We start from the raw sequence: 16,314 nt of genomic DNA, 5'->3' as shown, positions 1-16,314 counted from the left end.
TTTTGTTTTACTGTAGAGACAAGGTCTAGCCAAGTTGCCCAGGCTGTTCTTAAATCCCTGAGCTTAGGCAGTCCTCTCACCTCAGCCTCCCAAAGTGCTGTGATTACAGGATTGCACCACCGTGCCCGGCCCACTAGTTTTATTTCTATCTTTAATTTACTTACTCATCAAACAAACATTTCTGTGTTTTGCTTTTAATTTTCTCAGATTGTGGCACCATTAGAAGTTGGATTGATCCAAAGACAGGCAAATGGCTGAAAGTGGCGGAAAAGAAAAAATAAAATGGACAACCACCGTTATTATTAGCACTTCTCTTAAGGTAAAGAGGCATTTGGGTCATTGATCTTTAATTAAAAAATTAAAAGTTTTCATATGGAACAATATTTTAAAAGATCTTTATCTTTGAATGTAGGAAGTTTTCTGAAGTTCTCTTTTTTCTTTCTAAGTCTACTCTAATAGAGATGTTAAGGGATTCCAGAGCAGTAAAGTATATGCATATAAATATTATTTAAGGTTTTTTTGGAGAGATAAACATCCAGGAACTGAACTGGCAGCATTGGGAGGAGGCTGTCTTCCTGTAGTTTGAACTGGGAGAAATGGAAAGTTAAATGCCTAAGGGCAGTTGGTCAGCCCACAGTAATTCCCCCAGCCTATGGGACTTCTCCATTGCCCTGATATTTATCTTATGGACACCAGCTAACGTCTGGAACAAAGGGACAAGAAATTATTGTTCCTGAGTAAGAATGAAAGAGGCAAGAATAAGACTTAAAATAGGATTTTCGTCTCTACTCTGTCTTCTCACTGCTGTTTCAGGCTATACTTTGCCCTGTTGGCTTCAGCCTTCTTAGCTCCACAACACTTACTGGTTTAACACACCCTCAAGCCTCACTGAGAGTTTTCATGCTTCTTTTTGTTAGGTTTTGGGAATTCACATTCCTCTCTTGTTTCTATAGCTTTTCCAGACTGATTTTGAGAGAGGGAGTCAGCAATCCATGCTAACTTGCTAAGAGCGACTACTTATAGTCCATTTATTTATTGTTTACCCATCTTGTTTTTTGCTTTCAATTTGTCTTGTCTTTTGAATGTTTCTTTCTTTTCTTTTTTTCCTTGCCTTTTTGTATTGACTGGTTATTTTTTCTCATTTCTTTTTTTTCCCCTCTACTAGCTTTGAAGTTATATGCTCTATTTCTCCCTTTTAGTAGTTATCCTAGAAATTCTAACATGTACCCTTAAACAACACAGGTGTGAACTACATGGGTTCACTTATATGCAGGATTTTTTTCTACCAAAGCTGATGGAAAATCCAGTATACGTGGGAAACCCACGTATAAGGAAGGCTGACTTTTCGTGTATATGGGCTCTGCAGGGCCATTGTGGAACTTAAGTATACTTGAAATTAGGTATACATGGGGAGAACCTGGAACCAATCTCCCCCACCCCCTGCAGTATACTTAGCTCCACAAAAGCCAAAGTAAATAATCATCTTTAGCTTCCTGTGAAACAACAAAGAATCTTAGAATACTTTAATTTCCAGCACCTTTTTCTATTTTATATCCTGTTATATATTTTAACTTCATTTTTGAACTCCACAAAGTATTATTATTATTTTCTAAATTAACGTCTTTTTAGCTTTACTTATGCCTTTGCTACTTTCTTTTTTCTTCTTTCCTAAGACTCAGACCTTCCGTTTTAGATCACTTTCTTTTTATCTGAAGAATACAGCAATCTCACTACTGGGTATCTACCCAAAGGAAAAGAAGTCATTATATCAAAAATATACTTGCATTTATTTGGTTATTGCAGCCCTATTCACAAGCAAAGATATGAAATCAATCTAAATGTTCATCAGTGGATGATAGGATAAAGAAAATGTGGGGAAACCCTCTCTCGGGTCCCTTCCCACTTGGGAGCTTTTCTGTATTTTTAATAAACTGCTTTCTCAAAAAGAAAAGAAAATATGATACACACACACAAAATGAAATACTATTCAGCAATAAAAAAAATGAATTCATGCCAGGTGTGGTGACTGAAGCCTGTAATTCCAGCACTTTGGGAAGCCGAGGTGAGGGGATTGCTTGAGCTAAGGGATTTGGAACCAGCCTGGGCAACTTGGTCAGACTTCGTCTCTACAATAAATAAAAAAATAAGCCAGGCATGTTAGTGCATGCCTAGAGTTCCAGCTACTTGGAAGGCTGAGGCAGAAGGATCACCTAAGCCCAGCAGGTCGAGGCCGCGGTGGCCATGAGTATGCCACTGCACTCTAGCCTGGGCAACAGAGACTCCGACCCCCCCCACACAAAAAAAGAAATCATGTCTTATGCAGCAACATAGGTGGAACTGGAGGTTATTATCTTAAGTGAAATAACTCAGAAACAGAAAGATAAATACCACCTGTTCTCACTTATAAATGGGAGCTAAATAATGTGTACTCATGATCATAGAGTGTGGACTGATAGACACTGGAGACTTGCATTGGTTGGGGGTTGGGAGGGGGTGGGTGATGAGAAATTTCTTAATGGGTACGGTGTATGTTATTTGGGTGATGGATACGCTAAAAGCTTCACTACTACATAATATATCCATGTAACAAAATTGCATTTGTACCCCTTAACTTCATACAAATAATAATTTTGAGGTTACTTCACTGAGGATCTTCTAGAGATAACTCTCAGTTTTTGTTAGTATCAAAATTTTTATTTTTCTCCGATCTTGAAAAATGGTTTCAAAATCAGTTTAATTGAGCTATAACTTATATACAATAAAATGTACATATCTTAAATACACATTTGGTGAGTTTTGACAAATGTATATACCTGGGTAACCATCACCACAGTGAAAATACAGAACAATCTAATTACCCTAGAAAGTTCCTTCATGCCCTTTTGTAGTCAACCTCTTCCCATCCCCTACCAACTCAGGCAATTATTGAGCTGATTTTTATCACTATAGTTTTTCCTGTTCCAGTACTTTACATAAACAATTATACAATTTGTACTTTTTTGTGTCTGGCTTCTTTCATTGAGTATAATACTTTTGTGATTCATCCGTGTTGTTGCATGTTTTTGCTAATTAGTCGTCCATTATATGAATATATCCCAATGTATCCATTCACTGGTAGATGGATATTTGGGTTGTTTCCAGTTTTTGACTATTATGAATTAAGCTGCTCTGACCATTCACATATAAGTCTCTGTGTAGGCATACATTTTCATTTCTCTTGTAACTACCTAGGAATGGAATTTCTGGGTCATATGGCAAGTGTACATATATCTTTATAAGAAACTGCCAAACTGTTTTCTAACATTTACTAGAAGTGAACATCAAATCCATTTGACTGTGTAACTAAAATAGATTAAAATAAATGTGGAGATTATAGTTTTATATTCCCATTAGCAATGTATCAGAATTTCAGTTGCTGTGAATTAAAAGATATTTTTCACTGGATGTGCAGCTGTTCTCTCAGCATTTTGACGATCTCATATAACTGGATTCTGGTCCATTGTTGCTGTTGACAAGACAGCAGTTAGTTTAATGGTCAGTATTTGCATACAACCTATACATATCCTCCCATATATAAATATTTAATCAATCCTAGGACACTTATTTTATTTTTTATTTTTTTGAGTTGGAGTCTCATTCTGTTGCCCAGGCTGGAGTGCAGTGGCATGCTCATGACCACCGCAGCCTCTACCCTCTGGGCTGGTGATCTTTCCGTCCCAGCCTTCCAAGTAGCTGGAACTACAGACACATTCCACCACACCTGGCTAATGTTTTTATTTATTGTAGAGATGAGGTCTTGCCAAGTCTCAAACCCATGGGCTCAGGCACTTCTCTCACCTCGGCCTCCCAAAGTGCTAGGATTATAAGTGTGAGCCACTGCGCCTGGCTGGTCACTTATATTTAATACAATGCAAATGCTGTATAAGCAGTTGTTATACTGTATTGTTTTTTATTTGTATTAATTTGTATTGTATTGTTATTTTTTATTGTTTAGCTTCCAAATATTTTTGATCTGCAGTTGAATCCTCAGATACAGAAACCACGAATACAAAGGGTTGACTGTGTACTTGTGTGTACACGTGTACCTTATACATACACATATGTAAGATACATAAACATACATCATTGAATGCATTGTTGCTTTTATATTTTGAACAAATTGTTATCTGCTAAGAATAAGAAAAATAAGTTTCTGCTTTATCTTCACTTATTCTCTCTCTGATGCTCTTCCTTTATGTAGATCCAAGTTTCTGGCCTATATTGCTTTACTTTTCTCTAAAGAACTATTAAACTTTCTTGCAAAGCAGATCTTCTAGCAACAGTTTCCCTCAATTTTTGCTTGTCTGAGAAAGTCTATTTCTCAAGTGAATTTGAAAGTGAAATTTCAAAGGATAATTTTTTGGGATACATCATTCTAGATTAGTGGTGTTTCTTCTCAACAATTTAAATATTTCACTTCACTTCTTGCTTGCGTGGTTTCTGAGAAGTCAGATGTAATTATCTTTTCTTCTCTTATGGGTAACGTGGTTCCTTCCCCCAGCTTCTTTCAAGATATTTTTCTTTATTGTTGATTTTCTACAGTTTGAGTATAGTATGCCTAAATACAGTTTTTTGTGGGTTAGGGTCAGTTTAACATTTATCCTACTTGGTGTTCTCTGAGCTTTCTGATCTGTGGCTTGTTTTCTGACATTAATTTGGGGAAGTTCTGTCATTATTACTTTAAATATTTCTTCTGTTCCTTATTCTCTTCTCCTTCTGGTATTCCCATTAAGCATATATTAACACCTTTTGTGGTTGTTCTACAGTTTTTAGAAATTTTGTTCTGTTGTTTTCAGTCTTTGTTCTCTTTGCTTGTACAGTTTTGGAGGTTTCTGCTGACATATCCTCAAGCTCAAAAGATTTTTTTCCTCTGCCCTGTCTAGCCTAATGCACTTATCAAAGGCATTCTTTATTTCAGTTATGCTGTGTTTCCAAATTGTTTTTATTTTTTATTAAGTACTTAGATAGTTGATATATTTTGTTGAATCGTATTCCCAGCAGGGGCCTCCAGAATGCTAGGTTAGACCCACTGGGGATGTGGATTTCTGGTGTGCCATCTGGTGCCGTGAGAAAGATGTAAAGAATCGCACAGAAGTTAGATTGGAAAATGCAGCTTATTTAGAAGGTAAATTAGAGGGAGAGAGAGAAAGAGGAGATTCACTTCCCCAAGGTAGGGGAGAGGACCAAAGCCAGGAAACATGGCCTGGCCATAGCTCAAAGAGCACATGACCACACCATAGTTTATCAAGGCAATGGCCCTGGTTGCTCATGGTTGAGTCCTTTTAATTCTTCCCTTTGATGAGGGAAGGTTATTAAGGTGATTGGCTGGCGGTCTGCTCCACGCCATCACGAAAGGGCAGGTAAGCGCAGGTACTGATGTCAGGTGATGGGCAGCGGACAGATGGGTGTGTTAGTCACATGATTGCTGCCATGGTAGTGAGCTAGATGGGAGGAGACCAGGAGAGGGATTTTTTTCTGCAAGAGACCTGTCAGACATTTCCAATCCACAAGCTCCTTAGCAAGAAGGTGGTCTTACTATCATTTCTATGGCTTTGGCCAGCTAAGGGATCTTAGATTATTATGCTAAACTATGAATTGAAAGGTTGGAGTGTCCTTGTCTTGCATCTGATGGAGTTTTCCTTTGATTTGCTGAAGGGATGGGGTAGACTGCTAGCTTGGTCTGTAGTAAAATGTAATTTTTAAAATGTCTGAATGCTTCTTAAAACCTGCCTATTAGAAATTTATCTATGTCTAACCTGTGCTAGATTCAAAGCATGCCAGTATAAGCAAAAATGGTTGTTCTGAGACAAAATGTGAACTAAGTTTATTTGAAGTTTCTCAGGATCCCTCCTTTCATTTTTGCTGATATTGTTTAATATGATACCCCCTATATTTTCAGTTTATATATAGGGAAACTTTCAGTTTGTGATAATTTATTTTATATTTAATCACTTCACTGAATTTTCATAATACATTATCAGTTGATTCAATTGTTCTTTCAAGGTAGGCAATCATAATTTGTAATTAATGACAGTTTCTGACAGCTGTGTCTTATTTTTATTTTGTAACATTTTGATGTGACCAGAGCATCCAAAACAATGTTTCTAATTTTAATGGTAATATTTTCAGTATTTTGTTTTATATGCTATTGCCTGCTGCTATAAAATAACCTGTATTATGTTAATATTTGTATAAGCCTAGGTGATGAGGTTTCTTTTGTCTTAAACAGAAATTATTGTACAGATGCATGTTTTTTATTATCTGTTGAGAAGAACCTAAATTACTGATCTGTGCCTTTCTTTATTAAAATTAATTGATGACCATAAGAAAATGACTGACAGTGGTGGGAAACTATGGTGGGGGGAAGGGATGGGACTAATGATAGTAAACATCTGTCTGGGAGACACCTCTTATCAACAAGGGGGCCTGAATGAAGCATATTTGTATACCTAACCCTTAACTGTACCCCACAATATCATAATAAAAAATATTGATTAAAAAAAATTAATTGGTCACTGTAGATTTTTCTTATTTTTTGAAATTTGGTTTGCAAATATTTTCGTTTTTCATCATTATTTACTGAAGATTGGTCTATGATATTTCTCTTTTGATGCTGTTTTTGTGTAAAAGTAGATTTTCTTTTACCTTCTTTCTTTTTCTTTAGTTTTTTGTGCTTGTGCAGTTTATATAGTTTGGAATTTACTTGTACTTTAAGGTATCAGGGAGCTTTTCTATTAAGTTGTCTGTTGGTAATCTTTTAAGAAATGTAGAAAAGGAATTTTTATGGTTTTTGCTCTATTAGGTTTTGTAATTTGTGATGAGTCTGTTTTCATGAATAATATTTTTATAGTCACCCTTTTTTAGAGAATTTTAAGCTTATTAAATTGAACTTTATGAAATTGACATTTCTGTGACATTCTTTCAATTTTCTAATAAATGGTATCAGATATTAAATGCTCTTTTTCATTTCTGCTTTTAGTGATATTGTCTTTTTTATGAGTAGATGGGCTAGACATAATACTAGTTTTAAATACTATTAATAGATGTTACATTTGCAGGAAAGGAGTATTGTATGTATTTTATTTGAAATGCTGCATATAAACAAACAAGTTTTTTCTTACTGTGCTACTCTTCAGAGATCTTACTATGCCCAAATCTATTGTAAATCCCCAAAAAGAGATAAAATAAGATTCAGCATTTCTCAATCTTATTTGAATAAGGAACATCTTTTAATATCTCATAGGACTAGTAGTCCATGCAACATATTTTGAGAAAGCTAGTCTTAACTTCCTGGTTATTTTGATGAATCAGCTCTTGAGCTTACCTATTTTTTTCTCAGTTCAAAACTTGGCTCATTTTATCTTCAGTTTTTAAGATTATCATTCTTTTATTTTATTATTATTCATTTAGTTGTTTCCTCCTAATGAAATATGATTGAAATTGACTAGCATGACATACTTGGGTTCTCATCACCTGCCAGCAGTTATTCCTAACACTGTACCATGCTAACTGACTCTTGCAGAGCTGACATACTCATCACATAAGAACTGTACTCCTAGGTCTGAGTGCCTTTGCCTGTTATTCTTTCTGTTCATGCTCTTCTCACATTTGTCTTCTTCCTTCACTTGCCTGCTTAATGCACTGCTTTTCATTTTAAATATTTGACTCAAACTTCAGGAAGCTTTCTTGATTCTTTCACATCTTTTACATTTTTACACATACTTTCTGGTTATTTGCCAATATTTTCCATCTTATCTTTCATCTCCTTGACCCTAAAACTTAGCTATGTATCTGATAGCTTCACTACATGACTCTGTTTCTCTTGTTGATGGGCCTGTTGTGTTGTTTATTGTTTATGATCATTCTCCTTCATGTAATCTGTCCCTTTGTACATCTGATTACTTTCGATTGTGTGTTGGAATTTGTATTTGAAAAATTGTAGAAATAATTTGAAACCTAGAATAGTGTTATATTTCTCTGGGGAGCTTTAATTCTGTAAGAAGATTAAACCCTTTACAGCCCTAAGTAGGGTTGCCAGATAAAATACAGGACTTTCAGTTAAATGTGAATTTCAGATAAACAATGAATTTACCATAAGCATGTCCCAAATAGTGCATGGACATATTTACGTAAAAATCACATTATTATCTGCCATTTACATTTAACTGAATGTTCTTTATTTTTATTTGCCAAATTCAAATTTGGCAACCTAACTCCCAAGGCATCTGTTGTATATGATGAATTATCTCCTGCTAGAATGAGGTTTGTTATGGAAGAATTGAGAAAATCATCACTCAAATCATTTTCTTTATTCTATAAGTCAGATGAGGAGACCTGATTGAGAAAGGTTGTTGTAGGGAGTGCTTCTGTACGGTACTTGGGAGCACTAGTTAGTGTTCAAAATCACCTTAATACAATTTCAGGAGTTGAAATGGTTTGGAGCTGGGCCATAGTCCCTATGAGAGCTGTTCTACTTTTGTCAGAAGCCGTATTCAGCCTCTATTCTGCCTCTTCCTGAACTGGCAGATGCCCTTCGGGAAAAAAGTGGCCTGGATGCTGGTTCATATCTTTGAATTTCTCTATAGATCTTGGCCTTATAATTTTTTACTATCCTGCTAGCTCTGTGATGCATTCACGCAGATTTTAAAAGACTGTCCAACTTTTCTAGTTGCTTTCAGCGGGAGGGTTGGCCTAAATTACTTAATCTGCCATTGCTAGAATCTTTGTATAATTTTAAAGCAGCAGAAGAAAAGAGCCATAGTTGAACTCTAGGTCAGGATCTGTCTGAGTGACACAAAATACTCTTTTTAGGAAAGAAAGGAAGCATATATTTTATGTACAGTTCCAGCCTATGTTAAAATATACATGTTCTGAGGCAAAATATAAATCTTAGGCAGATTTTCATCTGTCTATTCATCCTATCCATCTATCTGTCCATCCATCCATCCATCATCATCTATCTAGGTAACAAATTTGAATTTTCACCAGTCAGGAAACACTATTAACCACTTAGATTGTAGTATCTTGGGTAATGTGATTTTATGGCTTGGGTGGAACAGGAAATGAGTTGATTTTTGGAATAGTTAGTCTTGAAGCCAAAAATCTTATTACTGTTGTCATACTTATTTTCTGACTTACCTAAAAGTATACTAAACTAATGTAAACTGATTAATTGGAGAATTGGTTGTCTCCTAGGTGGTATTGTACGTGTCTGACACTTCATGGTTCTGTCAACTGTTTAAGAAACACACTGCCCACTACCCATTTTCCATAGTTATATATTAATGCTTGTCAGAATCCATCTCAAGTTGTTTTTTAAAAAGAAGATTAGCGTCCAGGCTCAAGCCTGTAATCCCAACACTTTGGGAGGCCGAGGCGAGAGGATTGCCTAAGCTTAGGGGTTCGAGACCAGCCTAAACAACTTGGTGAGACCTCTTATCTACAATAAATCAAAAAATGAGCCAGGTGTGGTAGCATGTGCCTGTAGTTCTAGCTACTTGGAAGGCTGAGGCAGAAGGATCGCCTGAGCCCAGCAGGTTGAGGCTGTGATGGCTATGAGTGTGCCACAGCACTATAGCCTGCACATCAGAGTGAGACTCTGACTCAAAAAAATTAAAAAAAAAAAATACAAAGAAGATTAGGCTAGGTGTGGTGACTCGTGTGTAATCATAGCACTTTCTTAGGCTGAGGTGGGAGGATTGCTTGAGCCCAGGAGTTCAAGACCAGCCTGGGCAACATAGCAAGTCTCCATCTCTTTTAAAAAAAAGTTTGAACTTGCTCTAGTTTTTAGTTTTTTAACGTTCCTTAATTCTGTCCCTGAATAACATAATCGTAGCATGCAACTCATTTCCAAACTCACAATAAGTGTTTTAATAGAACTAAGTATCTTGCTCTTTTTTTCGAAGTTAAAGTTTTTTTCTTCTTAAAAAGCATATTTAGTTTCTGTTTTGAAACTATAGTGGTGGTTATAAAATAAGCTATTAATTTTCTTTCAGTTTCTTCATTAGCATGTCTTAAATTTGTATTTCTGAAACTTTTTTTTAAAGAGTTATGAAGTTGCGACTGTCCTCGAAAATCAGAGCCACAAGGTTCGGTATTCAGATTCGGTGGAAAATGGATCAATTATCTTTTCTCTTTCTGGTATAGTATATTTGTTAACTGCCTTGATTTAAGTTTCTTATAAAATATGTGAGTATAAGTTATAATAATTTCATAGGTCAGGAACCATGTAATAAACTTAAGGTATGATCTGTTGGGAGAGGTAAATGTATAAAACTTGGGCACTGTTGCAAAAGCAGTGAATATGGCCAGTTCCAAGATATATTCCTTTTTAGGTTACAATTGTTAAAATAAAGTTGAACCAGTGGGTTCTGGTAGAGGATGGAAAAAATGATTTGCTTTGGAACTGAGTTTAAAATAGAAAAAGCCACTTTCCTAACAATCAGTACTTAAAGTATTACCTGTATTAACAGAGGCCAGCATCACATCTGTCAAAACTCAAATACAAAAAACAATACAGGAGAATGTTTTTCATGATTTTGTATGAGCATTTGCTGAATATAGCTAAATATTAATAACAAAGAATTATATGGGGCAAATAAATGTTCTTTAAATGATAAAACTATCCAGCTGTGAGTCATGGATAAAGTATGGGAGGGAATTACATTAAAATAAGAGAAGGTTGGGGAGATGGGAAGAAGGCAACTCCACCTGTGCTTGAAAAATGACAGAAGTGATTTTAAAAAAGAAGATGGAAATACATAATTTTATCAGGAGGGTTGCGGAGAGACCTGTAATCTAGCAGAGGTTTTAGGAGACAAGCGCTTTCAGAACTCCCATGGTGGACTTCCAGGCTGAAAGTGGTCCAGGGTCAAACTCATTCTTCTGCCTAGAGAGTCCTCCAGGAAGAAAAGTACAATATTTTTGGTGAGCATTTGCCTGGCTACTTTATATGCATTATCTTATTTAATCCCTTTGACAAACCAAACAAAGAATTATTATTCCCATGTTTCAGATAAAGAAACTTATACTCAGGGAGGTTATATAAGTTGCCCAAGTTCACTCAATTAGTATATCATATGTCACTTTCCTCAGATTATTTATTTCCCACATCTTTTGGAGAGCTAAAATTAAATCAGGTTTCCCTGTAGGACCATCCTTCTGGGCCTGGCATTGTTTCTGAGATCCCGAATAGCTAGTCACTGAGTGGGTTAATTTATTTTATTTTATTTTTGAGACGGAGTCTCACTTTGTCGCCCAGGCTGGAGTGCTGTGGCATGCTCACTGCCACCACAGCCTCGACCTTCTGGGCTTAGGTGATGCTTCCGCCTCAGCCTTCCAAGCAGCTTATATATAAATATAATTTTTTAACTGAAAGAGTTTCAGTCTTAGTCTGAAAAAAAAAGTTACTACTCTTATTTAGAGCAAGTAATTCTTTTTTTTCTTTTTCTTTTTCTTTTTTGAGTTGGAGTCTCACTCCATCACTCAGGCTGGAGTGCAGTGGTATGCTTCCAGCCACCCCAGCGTTGATCTGCTGGGCTCCAGCCATCCTTCCACCTCAGCCTTCCAAGTAGCCAGAACTACAGACGTGCCGGCTAATTTTTGATTTATTGTAGAGATGAGGTTTTTCTAAGTTGCCCGGGCTGGTCTTGAACCCACAGGCTCAGGCAATCCACTTGCCTTGGCCTCCCAAAGTGTTTGGGCTACAGGCTAAGCCACCAAGCCTGGCCAGAACAAGTCATTCTTTTATACAGAGCTCTCCAAAGAATTACCTAAGTCATTTGTTGAGTAGGAATTCTGTTAATTTCTACTCTTTATGTGTTTAAGTCCGGACACTTATATAACATAGCTGTTTTTGTTGAGTTTACAACAAAATTTGATCTATAAGACAGAGTGATATTTTATATTACATTCCTAGGAGTTGCATTTTTATTGATGGATGCTAAAGAATGCCTTTTGTCAGCTGAAGAAATATTTCTAGCCAAAATTACAAAGTTTATTAACATTCACCAGAATAGTTTTTTGGTTCTGTCTGCTGCCCTCCATGGACCTGAAGAATGGAAATTGATGTTCAAGATTCAGCAAAGGTATGGAAGAATAGCACAACAGGCTTATTTTTTTAATACTGTGTTTATTTCAGTTCTTAATTCTTTTAGGCAAGTGAGTCTTGTTTTGCTACATGATAAACATGATGTTAACCTCTCATATTTAATGAAACACAGGCCAAGTAGCTATCTGTGAGTGGGGGTGGCAGATTTCAGAGTTCATGCTGATACGTGGGCTTCCCTGCAAGCCCAAACCAAAAGGGAACACTTTTTAGTCAGTTAAGTTTTGGCTATTACTATGCCCCTTCAGATCCTCTGGGGAGTAAGGCAGGGCATGAATGCATCAACAGATAAACAATAGAGATTTGTCTCTTCTTTCTGCCTACTTAAGAGAACAATGTCAGTAAGTTGTATTACCTATATAATTTATGATTTGTTTTCCAGATTCCTAGGTAGTAACTTACGAATACTTCCAGTACACAACACAGCCAATGCTATTAATCTTATGTGCACTATAGCGAAGGTGAGTCGCCTGGGGAAAATGATACATACTTACACCCATATTTCTGTATTTTAGATTTTTAACTTCAAATTGCTACCCGTTGGGCAGGATTGGCAAATACTCTGCTTCTGTTGCTCTCAGAGCAGTTGCTGTCTAGTACGCAGCTCTCTTCCTCAAGCCTCCAGTCTCCTCCATTAACTTCCAGCAGCCACTACCATTTGGGACTCATTTGGGGCCTAGGAGCACCTGGCTGGTCCTATTGGTTACTTAAATCTTCTCCAGATTCTGAAGTATAAACATTGGTCAGACTGCAGTCGTGAACTGTCAAAGGACGGCTGTACTATCTTATGGAATGCGCTCCACCCACTGTTCACTCTTTCATGCTTGTCCTCCTCTGTGAAGCATGCCCAGACACCCCCATCCCCCTTCATCCCCCTTGGCAGAGTTCGGTGTTCCTTATTTTAAAACTTGAAACATATCCCCATTAAAGCAATTCTTAACAGTATTCCACTTTTTTGGCGTGCATGCTTGAAATTCCTATTACTCTAATAGCTCATACATAATACTTAGCACATAGGTAATCAAGAGATATTTGCTGAAGGAAAGTTATTTTTTTATGTGACCTTGTAAAAATACCTTATTTCTATACGTAATGCTGTATATTTTTATCTTGTAGACTGCCTCCAAACCATACAAAGATAGCATCTGCTACAGAATGATGACAACTAAAGCTTATATCACTGAGCAAAGTCCTGTTTGGAAAACACTTCAAAAGATAAAACTGAATGATGATTTACTTAACCCAGATTAGAGTATCGAGTTAATGTTCTTTTGGAAGAATGTTAAAATAATCAGACTTGTTAAATTACAGTGCTCAAATGTATATTTACTTTGAGATGTTTACACTAATTTAAAATAAAACATGCATACAATTCAAAGTAATTTTATTTTAGGAAGTTTGTAGCATGAGTTCTTTAATACTGGTATTAAAAGAACTGACACATACATATATTGTAAAACTCAGATGCAGTTTCTTAATGAGTTAGATGAATATTTAGTAGAAAATAAAAATACATAATTTTCAAATTAGCTTCTTAGACTAAAGGAAAAGTTATATATATGCTTTAAGTTTTCCACAGGGGAAGTTTTAAATTTTCCATAGTACTTCTAAAATTAATTCTTGCAGATGTTTTCACATTACACCTTCTGCTGGAGAGGTAGTGATGGGACTTTGGTCTCTAAATCTCCACCTGTGGCAGAGAAAGAGGGAAGCTAAGAGAAGCAGTCAACTGGCCTGAATTCAGAACTTCTTACTACTCTCTTACAGTGGTGTGATATCAACTTGATTCTAGGAGTTCTAAAATGCTACACAACACCTAACTGCAGCAGAAGTGCATCTTATAAACTCACTTCAACTGTATGAATGTAGACAACTCAACTACATTTTATGAAATTATAAAAGTATTAGTTTGTGTTGTATTTTCAAAAGTAGTATTTAGAATATACAGAGGGTGCCAACAAAATGTATATACATCTTAAGAAAAATACTGTATTAAAGTTTTAATAATATATACTGGTCACAAAAGATGAACACAAGTCAGGCTTGACTTCTGCAATTACAAGAGGGACTCAAAGTGGTTACCATCAGCGTGCAGACACTTCTGATTACAGTGAACTACTGCAGGACTTGTAGCTGTGTGAGGCGTCCCAGATCTTCCCATGGGCATATCACACACAGTACCATGCGTCTCCAGCATATCACGAATGCGTGCAGTTGCTTGGTGTTTTGGAAGTCCTGTTGCATACTCAGGCCTCCGTCGTCGTCGTTCTTCCACGACATTCTTGAATTGCAAATACCACTTCAAAATGGTCTTGCGCTCCTTGAATGACAATCGTGCTTTCGTCATTTTCCTTGACTGTACTGCCTGATACATTGTGATGCAAGCATTCGTTTGACTAACACCATCTTTTGAGTGAACATCATACTATACATTGCTACTGTAATTCAATTCAACTTCGAAAAGTAATACACAGATAACATCTCTTAAAATGTTTTTGCATTTTTTGGCATCCCTGGTATATATGGGCATTATTTACCTGTGGGTAACTTTTTAAAACCAAAGAATACTACTAATTCACAATGTCTCACCAAAGAAATTGATAAATGAGAAAAACTACATTTATTTTTCTAGCAGTAAGTTTTTACAGAAAAATTTTTATAAAGGTATTAAATAAATCCTAGCAAAATACAGCATCTTTGTTTTTCTTTAGCAAGTGGAAACTTCACTTTATCTCAGTGTTTTCTTCAGAGGTGGACTTTGTTTTTATTTCAATGAGTTCTTCTACTCGAGCGAGAACACTTTCAATCAAATCAAATGTGAACAGAGCTGAATGTAGGACCTGCAATGCCAAGAAAAATCAGTGTTATTAATGCTGTCTTTAAAACAAAACAAAGCAAAACCGAGAAAAGACTTCAGCTGGAGGTAACTTAGGAAAGTTTCAGATCACCTTAAGCTGCATTTCAGGAGGCATATTAGGGAGCTCCTCTCCACCTACAGTTATGGAACAAAGATCTTTAGACTTCTGGACTTCTGTAAGAGAAGAAAAAAAGATCATGTGTCACACTTAACCATAAAAACAACTCAGATTTCAATAATAAATTTATAAGCTACTTTCTTTTTTTTTTAGAAAGTGGGATTTATTGAGAAGACAGAAAAGTTCCCACAGTAGGAGGGAATCCCGACAGGGTTGCCCAATATAAGCTACTTTCATCATTCACTAACTTAAAAAAGTATCAGTTATTAATGTAAATTATTAAGTCCATTGTTTAAAAGCTCAGCGTATACTTAAATCAAGCTATAAGCAAATAGAATTAAATATCGCAGTTCTGCACTTTGGGAGGCCAAGACAGAATCACTCGAGCCCAGGAGTTTGAGGCTGCAGTGAGCCATGATAATGTCACTGCACTCCAACCTGAGCAACAGTGAGACCCTGTGTCCAAAAAAAAAAAAAAATCTTCAACATGTGACTTAAAGCTTCTTTAGATAAAATAGCATTATGTTGGCATGCATAGAAGGCATAAAACTTTTTTCTTCAGTATATAATCAATTTTGCAGTTATACTAAAAAAAGATAAAATTTCTGATCATGCCTATAAAACCACCACCATAGATAATATGGAAGAGGTCACAAGATTATTACAGAATTGTTGACTTAAAAAAATTCTAGGCTGGGCTCAATGGCTCAGCCTGTAATTCCAGCACTTTGGGAGGCTGAGGTGAGTGGATTGCCTGAACCCTGCAGGTTTGAGACCAGCCTGGGCAACTTGGCGAGACCTCATCTCTACAGTAAAAAAATTAATTAGTTGGATGTGGTAGCGCATGCCTGTAGTTCCAGCTACTTGGAAGGCTGAGGTGGAAGGCTCGTCGGAGCCTAGCAGGCAGATGCTGGTGGCCATGAGTGTGCCACTGCACTCCAGCTTGGGCAACGGAGTGAGACTCCAACTCAAAAAAAAAAAAAAAAAATTCTAGGCCTAGGATTCTTTTTAATAATTTTATAGGTTTACTTGAGGGTGAGATGGTAGACCCAGCAATACTGAAGGAATGGCACCCAACCACAAATACCTGTGATAAAATCAGATTCTTAATCAGAACTTGAAGCTTTAAAACACAATATGCTTCAATTTAGTTTAAATCTTCCATTAACCCAATTTCTTTTTTTTTTTTTTTTT

The 16,314-nt window shown here is 36.4% G+C and overlaps 2 protein-coding genes across 3 annotated transcripts in view; one reads left to right on the top strand and one right to left on the bottom strand.

Moving 5' to 3' along the window:
• Window positions 1-204: 204 nt before the first annotated feature.
• Window positions 205-14,149, top strand: CUNH1orf146 (chromosome unknown C1orf146 homolog). Its single transcript, XM_008069008.2, has 5 exons — window positions 205-319; window positions 10,086-10,179; window positions 11,957-12,125; window positions 12,528-12,606; window positions 13,262-14,149. Exons 1-5 carry the CDS (start codon window positions 251-253, stop codon window positions 13,394-13,396), a joined length of 546 nt encoding a protein of 181 aa, XP_008067199.1. The 5' UTR covers window positions 205-250; the 3' UTR covers window positions 13,397-14,149.
• A 593-nt stretch (window positions 14,150-14,742) lies between these two features.
• Window positions 14,743-16,314, bottom strand: part of LOC103271546 (glomulin) — a 25,338-nt gene continuing 23,766 nt past the window's right edge. For both annotated transcript variants that reach the window (XM_021717728.1, XM_021717733.1), the window contains 2 exons: window positions 15,094-15,176; window positions 14,743-14,985 (listed from right to left, as the gene is read on the bottom strand). In XM_021717728.1, coding sequence (XP_021573403.1) covers window positions 14,869-14,985; window positions 15,094-15,176 — 200 coding nt within the window. In that variant the 3' untranslated portion in view covers window positions 14,743-14,868. The remainder of the gene's footprint in view (window positions 14,986-15,093; window positions 15,177-16,314) is intronic.

This window comes from Carlito syrichta, unplaced genomic scaffold, assembly GCF_000164805.1.
Source record: "Carlito syrichta isolate Samal-C Ts95f unplaced genomic scaffold, Tarsius_syrichta-2.0.1 Scaffold109693, whole genome shotgun sequence".
Taxonomy (NCBI): domain Eukaryota; kingdom Metazoa; phylum Chordata; class Mammalia; order Primates; family Tarsiidae; genus Carlito; species Carlito syrichta.
This window is presented reverse-complemented; position numbering and strand designations above follow the sequence as displayed.